We start from the raw sequence: 12,623 nt of genomic DNA on the forward strand, positions 1-12,623 counted from the left end.
CTATAAACATAACCATTATGTAAGCAATAACTATATACAAGCATTGCAGAAGAAGTCCGCACTTGGGACGGGCGCCCAGCATCCACTACGGACTACGAGAAATAGATTTACCGGTAAGTAAAATCTTATTTTCTCTAACGTCCTAGTGGATGCTGGGGGCTCCGTAAGGACCATGGGGATTATACCAAAGCTCCCAAACGGGCGGGAGAGTGCGGATGACTCTGCAGCACCGAATGAGCAAACACAAGGTCCTCCTCAGCCAGGGTATCAAACTTGTAGAAGTTTGCAAAAGTGTTTGAACCCGACCAAGTAGCTGCTCGGCAAAGCTGTAATGCCGAGACCCCTCGGGCAGCTGCCCAAGAAGAGCCCACCTTCCTTGTGGAATGGGCTTTTACTAATTTTGGCAGCGGCAATCCAGCTGCAGAATGAGCCTGCTGAATCGTGTTACAGATCCAGCGAGCAATAGTTTGCTTTGAAGCAGGAGCACCCAGCTTGTTGGGTGCATACAGGATAAACAGCGACTCAGTTTTCCTGACTCTAGCCGTTCTGGCTACATAAACCTTCAAAGCCCTGACCACATCTAGTAACTCGGAATCCTCCAAGTCACGAGTAGCCACAGGCACCACAATCGGTTGGTTCATATGAAAAGATGACACCACTTTCGGCAGAAATTGCGGACGGGTCCGCAATTCTGCCCTGTCCATATGGAAAACCAGATAGGGGCTTTTATGTGACAAAGCCGCTAATTCTGACACACGCCTAGCTGAAGCCAAGGCTAATAGCATGACCACCTTCCACGTGAGAAATTTTAACTCCACGGTTTTAAGTGGCTCAAACCAGTGTGACTTCAGGAAACTCAACACCACGTTAAGATCCCAAGGTGCCACTGGAGGCACAAAAGGGGGCTGAATATGCAGCACTCCCATTACAAACGTCTGAACTTCAGGTAGAGAAGCCAGTTCTTTTTGAAAGAAAATGGATAGGGCCGAAATCTGGACCTTAATGGAACCCAATTTTAGGCCCAAAGTCACTCCCGACTGTAGGAAGTGAAGGAAACGGCCCAGCTGGAATTCCTCCGTAGGGGCATTCCTGGCCTCACACCAAGCAACATATTTTCGCCATATACGGTGATAATGTTTAGCCGTCACGTCCTTCCTAGCCTTTATCAGCGTAGGAATAACCTCATCCGGAATGCCTTTTTCTGCTAGGATCCGGCGTTCAACCGCCATGCCGTCAAACGCAGCCGCGGTAAGTCTTGGAACAGACAGGGCCACTGTTGCAACAAGTCCTGTCTTAGAGGCAGAGGCCATGGGTCCTCTGTGAGCATTTCTTGCAGCTCTGGATACCAAGTCCTTCTTGGCCAATCCGAAACAATGAGTATTGTTCTCACTCCTCTTCTTCGTAGGATTCTCAGCACCTTGGGTATGAGAGGAAGAGGAGGAAATACATAGACCGACTGGAACACCCACGGTGTCACTAGTGCGTCTACAGCTATCGCCTGAGGGTCTCTTGACCTGGCGCAATACCTCTGTAGCTTTTTGTTGAGGCGGGATGCCATCATGTCTACTTGTGGCAGTTCCCACCGACTTGCAATCTGCGTGAAGACTTCTTGATGAAGTCCCCACTCTCCCGGGTGGAGGTCGTGCCTGCTGAGTAAGTCTGCTTCCCAGTTGTCCACTCCCGGAATGAACACTGCTGACAGTGCTCTTACGTGATTCTCCGCCCAGCGAAGAATTCTGGTGGCTTCTGCCATCGCCACCCTGCTCCTTGTGCCGCCTTGGCGGTTTACATGAGCCACTGCGGTGATGTTGTCTGGTTGAATCAGCACCGATTGGTCGCGAAGCAGGGTCTCCGCTTGACGTAGGGCGTTGTATATGGCCCTTAGTTCCAGGATATTGATGTGAAGGCAAGTCTCCTGACTTGACCACAGACCTTGGAAATTTCTTTCCTGTGTGACTGCTCCCCACCCTCGGAGGCTTGCGTCCGTGGTCACCAGGACCCAGTCCTGAATGCCGAATCTGCGGCCCTCGAGAAGGTGAGCACTCTGCAGCCACCACAGGAGAGACACCCTGGCCCTGGGGGATAGGGTGATCAGCCGATGCATTTGTAGATGTGATCCGGACCACTTGTCCAACAGATCCCATTGAAAGGTCCTCGCATGGAACCTGCCGAAAGGAATGGCCTCGTATGATGCCACCATATTTCCCAGGACTCACGTGCAGTGATGCACCGACACCTGTTTTGGTTTTATTAGGTCTCTGACCAGTGTCATGAGCTCCTGAGCCTTCTCCATCGGGAGATAAACCCTCTTCTGGCCTGTGTCCAGAATCATGCCCAGGAAGGGGAGACGAGTCGTAGGAATCAACTGCGACTTTGGAATATTTAGAATCCAGCCGTGCTGTTGTAACACTTCCCGAGAGCGTGCTACGCTGATCAGCAACTGCTCTCTGGACCTCGCCTTTATGAGGAGATCGTCCAAGTATGGGATAATTGTGACTCCTTGCCGTCGCAGGAGCACCATCATTTCCGCCATTACCTTGGTAAATATTCTCGGTGCCGTGGAGAGACCAAACGGCAACGTCTGGAATTGGTAATGACAATCCTGTATCACAAATCTGAGGTACTCCTGATGAGGTGGATAAATGGGGACATGAAGGTAAGCATCCTTTATGTCCAGAGACACCATAAAATCCCCCCCTACCAGGCTTGCGATGACCGCTCTGAGCGATTCCATCTTGAACTTGAACCTTTTCAGGTATATGTTCAGGGATTTTAAATTCAAAATGGGTCTGACCGAACCGTCCGGTTTCGGTACCACAAACATGGTCGAATAGTAACCCTTTCCTTGTTGAAGGAGGGGAACCTTGACCACTACCTGCTGAAGATACAATTTGTGAATTGCAGTTAACACTATTTCCCTCTCTAAGGGGGAAGCTGGCAAGGCCGATTTGAGGTAACGGTGAGGGGGCATCTCTTCGAATTCCAGCTTGTATCCCTGAGACACAATCTCTATAGCCCAGGGATCCACCTGGGAGTGAACCCACTTGTGGCTGAAATTTCGGAGACACGCCCCCACCGGGCCTAGCTCCGCCTGTGGAGCCCCAGCGTCATGCGGTGGATTTAGTGGAAGCCGGGGAGGACTTCTGTTCCTGGGAACTAGCTGTATTGTGCAGCTTCTTTGCTCTACCCCTGCCTCTGGCAAGAAAGGACGCACCTCGGACTTTCTTGCCTTTTTGTGATTGAAAGGACTGCATTTGGTAATACGGTGCGTTCTTAGGTTGTGAGGGAACATATGGCAAAAAATTTGACTTTCCAGCCGTAGCTGTGGAGACCAGGTCCGAGAGACCCTCCCCAAACAACTCCTCACCCTTGTAAGGTAAAACCTCCATGTGCCTTTTTGAGTCGGCATCGCCTGTCCATTGCCGAGTCCACAGGACCCTTCTGGCAGAAATCGACATTGCATTTATTCTAGAGCCCAGTAGGCTAATGTCTCTTTGAGCATCTCTCATATATAGGACAGCGTCTTTTATATGCCCCAGGCTCAGTAATATAGTATCCTTGTCCAAGGTATCAAGTTCCTCAGATAAGGTGTCCGTCCATGCTGCTACAGCACTACACATCCAGGCCGACGCAATCGCCGGCCTTAGTAAGGTACCTGAATGTGTATAAATGGACTTCAGGGTACCCTCCTGCTTTCTATCCGCAGCATCTTTTAGGGTGGCCGTATCCTGTGACGGCAGGGCTACCCTCTTGGATAAGCGTGTTAAAGCTTTGTCTACCCTAGGGGAGGATTCCCAGCGTAACCTGTCCGTTGGCGGGAAAGGATACGCCATAAGCATCCTCTTGGAAATCTGCAGTTTTTTATCTGGAGATTCCCAAGCCTTTTCACATAACTCATTTAGCTCATGTGAAGGGGGAAAGGTCACCTCTTGCCTTTTTTCCCCATACATATAAACCCTCTTGTCAGGGACTGGGGTTTCCTCCTCTGTGATGTGCAACACATCCTTCATTGCTATAATCATATAACGGATGGCTTTAGCCAATTAAGGCTGTAACTTTGCATCATCGCAATCGACACTGGAGTCAGAATCTGTGTCGATATCTGTGTCAACAATTTGGGATAGTGGGCGCTTCTGAGACCCTGACGGGCTCTGCGACATAGGATCAGGCATGGGCTGAGACCGCGGCTGTCCTAAGGCTTCAGCTTTATCCAACCTTTTATGCAAGGAAGTAACATTATCATTTAAAACCTTCCACATATCCATCCAATCGGGTGTCGGCGGCGACCCCACATTCATTTGCTCCCGCTCTGCTTCCACATAGCCTTCCTCGTCAAACATGCCGACACAAGCGTACCGACACACCACACACACAGGGGATGCTCTTTTTGAAGACAGTTCCCCCACAAGGCCTTTTGGAGAGACAGAGAGAGAGTATGCCAGCACACACCCCAGCGCTATATGTCCCAGGAATCACACAGTAACTTAGTGTTAACCCAGTAGCTGCTGTATATACTGTTTTTGCGCCTAATTATGTGCCCCCCCTCTCTTTTTACCCTCTTCTACCGTGTTTCTGCAGGGGAGAGCCTGGGGAGCTTCCTCTCAGCGGAGCTGTGGAGAGAAAATGGCGCTGGTGAGTGCTGAGGAAGAAGCCCCGCCCCCTCAGCGGTGGGATTCTGTCCCGCGTTTCTGTGTAAAAATATGGCGGGGGCCCATGCATATATACAGTGCCCAACTGTATATATGCCCACTATTGCCAAGAGGTCTCTAATTGCTGCCCAGGGCGCCGCCCCCCCCCCCCTGCGCCCTGCACCCTACAGTGACTGGAGTATGTGGGCGTAGTGTGGGAGCAATGGCGCACAGCTCCAGTGCTGTGCGCTACCTCAGTATGAAGACTGGAGTCTTCTGCCGCCGATTTCGAAGTCTTCTTGCTTCTTTCACCGGCTTCTGTCTTCCGGCTCTGCGAGGGGGACGGCGGCGCGGCTCCGGGATCGGACGACAAAGGGTGAGATCCTGTGTACGATCCCTCTGGAGCTAATGGTGTCCAGTAGCCTAAGAAGCAGGACCTATCTTCAGTGAGTAGGGCTGCTTCTCTCCCCTCAGTCCCACATAGCAGAGAGTCTGTTGCCAGCAGATCTCTCTGAAAATAAAAAAAACCTAACAAAATACTTTCTTTTATAGCAAGCTCAGGAGAGCTCACTAAGTAGCACCCAGCTCGTCCGGGCACAGATTCAAACTGAGGTCTGGAGGAGGGACATAGAGGGAGGAGCCAGAGCACACCAGTATCCAAATTCTTTCTTAAAGTGCCCTGTCTCCTGCGGAGCCCGTCTATTCCCCATGGTCCTTACGGAGTCCCCAGCATCCACTAGGACGTTAGAGAAAGGGGGATGTAGTGTAGTGATGTAGGGAAGCATATGAGGGGATGTAGTGTAGTGACGTAGTGCAGCATAAAGGGGGGATATAGTGCAGCATATGGGGGGATGCAAGGTAGTGATGTAGTGCAGTGATGTAGGGCAGAATATGGGACGGATGCAGCATATAGGGAAGATGTAAAGCAGTAATGATGTAGTGCAGTATATACGGTAGATGATGGTGAATGTCATTGCAACAAGGTGCTAACCATCTCTTTTTTTTTTTCTTTTTTTTCTGGCCACTCGCTAGTTCTGCCACTGTGGACCATGTAAGCAGAGTATGCAATTTGTGAATTCTACAGTATAAATGAATTGGGATCCAGACTACAGGTCAACATACATTAGGTCGACATGGACAAAAGGTCAACAGGTGCATATGGTCACACAAATTGTTTGGGGTTTTTTCATGTTTTTGGACTTGTTCCTTCCTTGACTATCCATGTCAGAAATCATAACCTTTAGTAACCTTGTGGCGAAGTGGAGTAAGACACTGTGCTCAGAGCATGGCGAGCGAGGGGACGCGTTTCTACAGATGGTGGTCCCAGATGAACAAACTATCCACACTAACCTCAAAAATGCAACAGCAACAAAAAGTGTGTCGACCATTGTCATGTCAACCTTTCATATATCAACCTTTTGTCTATTATCTATATCTTCTATACCACACCCAGATGAATTTGACAGGAATAATATCACTAACTTTTGTTTCATTTATTCTAAACATCGTCAACAATACCTGCGTTTTCAGAAACTTACCTGTTTCTCATTTATTGCATGCTTTTCAATTTCCTTTTTGGCATGAACGAGCTTGCTCTGCAATTAGAAACAATCCAATCAACAATCAGGATATGACTTATCAATTTGGAGTGGATCTGGCTGACAGACAAGAGTTAACCGGAAAAAAGGGGGTGTTGTAGGTGCACTGTCTCTAGCATTACCGATATCATACAGCTTAGCATATAATAGATTATGGAGTTTAGTAATGTATTGATCAATGCAAGTAGCCGCAGCCCCACGGCAAGGGACTCCACTCTGCTGCAGTACCTAACACTATAAGGGTTCAAACCTAGGGCACGGGACCCCCCAAACCACCACAGCCAAGTGGCCCCAGGGCATCACAGGGAATGATTATGTGCAGTGAGAAGGATTGAGGAATAGGTGATTATACATGTCACATCTTTTTCACATATATTAATGCACCCATTTTTTCTCACCTATTCCTTAATCCAGTGGTCTCCAACCTTAACTGGGGTGTGAGCTACTTTCAGAAAATAAAACCTCTGAAGGAGCTATCCTGCGAAAGTGGGTGTGGCCTCACAACTACAAGTAATGCCCACCCCCCGCGTAGTGCCAGATATACAAACAATGCCCCTCAGCAGTGCCAGATATACAAATAATGCCCCTCAGCAGTGCCAGATACAATGGGCCCACCAGTGCCAGATAAAAAGCCCCCCCCCCCCCCCTCCCGCAGTGTCCGATACAGTGCCCCACACAGTGCTAACCCTTGCTGGCTTCTTCTACTGCTGCCGGTGTTGCTCCCCATGTAGGAGGGACGGAAGGAGAGGAGAGCGCAGCGCGCGCCTCTCCTGTGAAGTCCGGAGAGCGGCTGTGGTGAGGGTGACAGTCTCCGGCAGCTGCGGGCATTTAAAATATGGTGCCGGTAAGTGAGCCAATCAAAACTCGCAGTCCGGCAGCCAATGAGGTGCCGCCACTGCCGGTCCACGAGCTCTGATTGGCTGACAGCCGGCACCGTATTAAAAATGAAGGGAGGAGGAGTGCCAGTGACTGGCCAAGCCCGTGCGCTCTGTGAGCTACCGAAAATACTACGGCGAGCTACCGGTAGCTCGTGAGCTAGGAGTTGGAGATCACTGCCTTAATCCTTCTCACTACACATCCTTGTGATGCCCTGGGGTCACTTGGCTGTGGTGGTTTGGGGGGTCCCGTGCCCTAGGTTTGTACCCCTATAGTGTTAGGTACCGCAGCAGAGTGGAGTCCCTTGCAGTGGGGCTGCAGCTACATGCATTGATAAATACATAAACTCCACTATTTATTATATGCTAAGTTGTATGATATCAGTAATGCTAGAGATAGTGCACCTACAACACCCCCCTTTTTTTCTGTAGAACTACAAGGCTCAGTAGGTAGCACCTCACATTACTGGCAGCTATAGCTGTGCAGTCTAAGGCCCCTCCCAGACAAGAGTTAACTATAGTTCACTTTAGTTGTTAGTACAGGGTGAAGTCCAGCCAGCAACATATTTACAGTATCTATGCTATGATGAACACAGTTCACTTTACTTGGCTGTAGTAATAGTGCAAGTATTCCATTCATACAGTAAAAATGAAAAATGTAATATCTATATAAAATAATGTATGCGCTTTGCTTTTATCGAAAAGCCATCATACTCAATCTTCTAAAAAGAAATGTGAAGGGTTTTTTTTTTAACAACTTAGCTTTACCCATAGAGGAGTCCTTATTCTAGAAGCAGAATATTTTCACTTTGGTATTAAACACCATTACTTTTGCAACATGGCACGGATTAAAAATGTAATAGATATGAGACATGTAAAATAAGCATTATTACATGCATAAAAAAGCTTTCTTAAGCCTTGTGAGGTTTGAATGTAAAACATTAGCCAACAGATTTTAAATCCCAATAAGGAAAAATAGTGCTAAAGATTTATAAAATTGGCTTAAACATGTACTGCCATGTAGTCTTACTGAACGGCTTTTCAAGTTTAAAAAAAAAAAAAAAAGTGGAAGAAATGGAGTATCTTTGCGTTGTCAAGTTACTACGATGGAGGCAATAAAGAAGGCCCAGATTTCCAACACGACATTGGTATGTCTAACAGTCTAGGCACCTTAAATCTGAAATATTTGACTTCTTCAAAAGGAGTAGTCCACTCACAAAAAGGTCCTCTCCCCACATGAAGCTCCCAGAACCTGAAGTTTACAGTTACCTAACAATCATCTCCTTTCCTGAGCCCTGAAGGCTTGAGGTTGGAGCAGTAGTGCAGCTGAACAGCTGTAGAAGGTAGTTATGGAGTGAAGATATAGTAATTGGACAACCATATAATCCAAAGCCACCATATCTCCACAGCTTTCTATGGTAAATGACTAAACAGATCTATGTACCATCAAATCCTCAATGGCTATGAAAACACTGTAGATTCATGAAGGTGAGGGCCCCTAGTAGATACCAATTGTTACAAAAGGGTGTTCTGCAAAGAACTTTTGATTAGGGTTATTCCATTATATCTATCTATCTCTATATACACATACATATATATATATATATATATATATATATATATATATATATATATATATATATATATAAATAACAAGAGAGAAAACATGACACTGCAGTATGGTGGAACGCAGAACACCAGCTGTAACAATTACGAGTTATGATTTAATTCTTTAACATATGAAAAGGACAGTAACACCACAGGCAAATGGGATTATGCTTGGCATGCAGTGGTAACCAGCAATCGGTGGGGCATATGGTGAAGTTGTGCGCATAATAAATTGTTCCCTTTTCAAATTATCTAATTTTTAACACATTTGATTAAAAATGTTATGAACATCTCAGTTTAGTTCTGAATTTTTTTCCCCAAAACATAGTTTTCTTTTTCTGTCATCTCTTACTTTATGTGACCATGCATACAAAATACTGTAGAACACAACACGTGACTTCTGCATATACAGAAATATGGGAAAAAAATAAGAATTTACTTACCGATAATTCTATTTCTCATAGTCCGTAGTGGATGCTGGGAACTCCGTAAGGACCATGGGGAATAGCGGCTCCGCAGGAGACTGGGCACATCTAAAGAAAGCTTTAGGACTAGCTGGTGTGCACTGGCTCCTCCCCCTATGACCCTCCTCCAAGCCTCAGTTAGGATACTGTGCCCGGATGAGCGTACATAATAAGGAAGGATATTGAATCCCGGGTAAGACTCATACCAGCCACACCAATCACACCGTACAACTTGTGATCTGAACCCAGTTAACAGTATGATAACAACGAAGGAGCCTCTGAAAAGATGGCTCACAACAACAATAACCCGATTTAGTTAACAATAACTATGTACAAGTATTGCAGACAATCCGCACTTGGGATGGGCGCCCAGCATCCACTACGGACTATGAGAAATAGAATTATCGGTAAGTAAATTCTTATTTTCTCTGACGTCCTAGTGGATGCTGGGAACTCCGTAAGGACCATGGGGATTATACCAAAGCTCCCAAACGGGCGGGAGAGTGCGGATGACTCTGCAGCACCGAATGAGAGAACTCCAGGTCCTCCTCAGCCAGGGTATCAAATTTGTAGAATTTAGCAAACGTGTTTGCCCCTGACCAAGTAGCTGCTCGGCAAAGTTGTAAAGCCGAGACCCCTCGGGCAGCCGCCCAAGATGAGCCCACTTTCCTTGTGGAATGGGCTTTTACAGATTTTGGCTGTGGCAGGCCTGCCACAGAATGTGCAAGCTGAATTGTACTACAAATCCAACGAGCAATAGTCTGCTTAGAAGCAGGAGCACCCAGCTTGTTGGGTGCATACAGGATAAACAGCGAGTCAGACTTTCTGACTCCAGCCGTCCTGGAAACATATATTTTCAGGGCCCTGACAACGTCAAGTAACTTGGAGTCCTCCAAGTCCCTAGTAGCCGCAGGCACCACAATAGGTTGGTTCATGTGAAAAGCAGAAAACACCTTAGGGAGAAATTGAGGACGAGTCCTCAATTCTGCCCTGTCAGAATGAAAAATTAAGTAAGGGCTTTTATATGATAAAGCCGCCAATTCTGACACACGCCTGGCTGAAGCCAGGGCTAACAGCATCGTCACCTTCCATGTGAGATATTTTAAGTCCACAGTGGTGAGTGGTTCAAACCAATGTGACTTAAGGAACCTCAAAACAACATTGAGATCCCAAGGTGCCACTGGAGGCACAAAAGGAGGTTGTATATGCAGTACCCCTTTTACAAATGTCTGAGCTTCAGGTACTGAAGCCAGTTCTTACTGGAAGAAAATCGACAGGGCCGAAATTTGAACCTTAATGGACCCTAATTTTAGGCCCATAGACAGTCCTGTCTGCAGGAAATGGAGGAAACGACCTAGTTGAAATTCCTCTGTAGGGGCCTTCTTGGCCTCACACCACGCAACATATTTTCGCCAAATGCGGTGATAATGTTTTGCGGTTACATCCTTCCTGGCTTTTACCAGGGTAGGGATGACTTCATCTGGAATGCCTTTTTCCTTCAGGATCCGGCGTTCAACCGCCATGCCGTCAAACGCAGCCACGGTAAGTCTTGGAACAGACAAGGCCCCTGCTGGAGCAGGTCCTTTCTTAAAGGTAGAGGCCACGGGTCTTCCGTGAGCATCTCTTGAAGTTCCGGGTACCAAGTCCTTCTTGGCCAATCCGGAACCACGAGTATCGTTCTTACTCCTCTCCTTCTTATGATTCTCAGTACTTTTGGTATGAGAGGCAGAGGAGGGAACACATACACTGACTGGTACACCCACGGTGTCACCAGAGCGTCCACCGCTATTGCCTGAGGGTCCCTTGACCTTGCGCAATATCTGTCCAGTTTCTTGTTAAGACGGGACGCCATCATGTCCACCTTTGGTTTTTCCCAACGGTTTACAATCAGTTGGAAGACTTCTGGGTGAAGTCCCCACTCCCCCGGGTGGAGGTCGTGTCTGCTGAGGAAGTCTACTTCCCAGTTGTCCACTCCCGGAATGAACACTGCTAACAGTGCTATCACATGATTTTCCGCCCAGCGGAGAATCCTTGCAGCTTCTGCCATTGCCCTCCTGCTTCTTGTGCCGCCCTGTCTGTTTACGTGGGCGACAGCCGTGATGTTGTCCGACTGGATCAATACCGGTTGACCCTGAAGCAGAGGCTTTGCTTGACTTAGGGCATTGTAAATGGCCCTTAGTTCCAGGATATTATGTGAAGTGATGTCTCCAGGCTTGACCATAAGCCCTGGATATTTCTTCCCTGTGTGACTGCTCCCCAGCCTTGCAGGCTGGCATCCGTGGTCACCAGGACCCAGTCCTGAATGCCGAATCTGCGGCCCTCTAGAAGATGAGCACTCTGCAACCACCACAGGAGGGACACCCTTGTCCTTGGTGACAGGGTTATCCGCTGATGCATCTGAAGATGCGACCCGGACCATTTGTCCAGTAGGTTCCACTGGAAAGTTCTTGTGTGGAATCTGCCGAATGGGATTGCTTCGTAGGAAGCCACCATTTTTACCCAGAACCCTTGTGCATTGATGCACTGAGACTTGGTTCGGTTTTCGGAGGTTCCTGACTAGCTCGGATAACTCCCTGGCTTTCTCCTCCGGGAGAAACACCGTCTTTCTGGACTGTGTCCAGGATCATCCCTAGGAACAGAAGACAAGTCGTCGGAACCAGCTGCGATTTTTGCATATTGAGAATCCACTCGTGCTGCCGCAACACTACCTGAGATAGTGCTACACCGACCTCCAACTGTTCTCTGGATCTTACCCTTATCAGGGAATCGTCCAAGTAAGGGATAACTAAAATTCCCTTCCTTCGAAGGAATATCATAATTTCGGTCATTACTTCAGTAAAGACCCGGGGTGCCGTGGACCATCCCTACGGCAGCGTCTGAACTGATAGTGACAGTTCTGTACCATAACCTGAGATACCCTTGGTGAGAAGGGCAAATTTTGACATGAAGGTAAGCCTCCTTGATGTCCCGAGACATCATGTAGTCCCCTTCTTCCAGGTTTGCAATCACTGCTCTGAGTGACTCAATTTTGAATTTGAACCTCTGTATGTAAGTGTTCAAAGATTTTAGATTTTAAAATCGGTCTCACCGAGCCGTCTGGCTTCGGTACCACAATAGTGTGGAATAATACCCCGTTCCCTGTTGCAGGAGGGGTACCTTAATTATCACCTGCTGGGAATACAGCTTGTGAATGGCTTCCAAAACTGCCTCCCTGTCAGCGGGAGACGTCGGTAAAACAGACTTTTGGAAACGGCGAGGGGAATACGTCTCGAATTCCAATTTGTACCCCTGAAATATTACCTGAAGGATCCAGGGGTCTACTTGCGAGTGAGCCCACTGCGCACTGAAATTCACTGAGAACGGGCCCCCACCGTGCCTGAACTTGTAAAGCCCTAGCGTCATACTGAGGGCTTGGCAGAGGCGGAAAAGGGTTTCTGTTCCTGGGAACTG

At 47.8% G+C, this 12,623-nt stretch overlaps 1 protein-coding gene across 2 annotated transcripts in view; it reads right to left on the reverse strand.

Annotated features, from left to right (window-relative positions):
• The window catches only part of KDSR (3-ketodihydrosphingosine reductase), a 130,463-nt gene that overhangs the window by 94,750 nt on the left and 23,090 nt on the right, over positions 1-12,623 (reverse strand). For both annotated transcript variants that reach the window (XM_063923017.1, XM_063923018.1), the window contains exon 4: positions 6,167-6,223. In XM_063923017.1, coding sequence (XP_063779087.1) covers positions 6,167-6,223 — 57 coding nt within the window. The remainder of the gene's footprint in view (positions 1-6,166; positions 6,224-12,623) is intronic.

Source organism: Pseudophryne corroboree, chromosome 5 (genome assembly GCF_028390025.1).
Source record: "Pseudophryne corroboree isolate aPseCor3 chromosome 5, aPseCor3.hap2, whole genome shotgun sequence".
Taxonomy (NCBI): Eukaryota; Metazoa; Chordata; class Amphibia; order Anura; family Myobatrachidae; genus Pseudophryne; species Pseudophryne corroboree.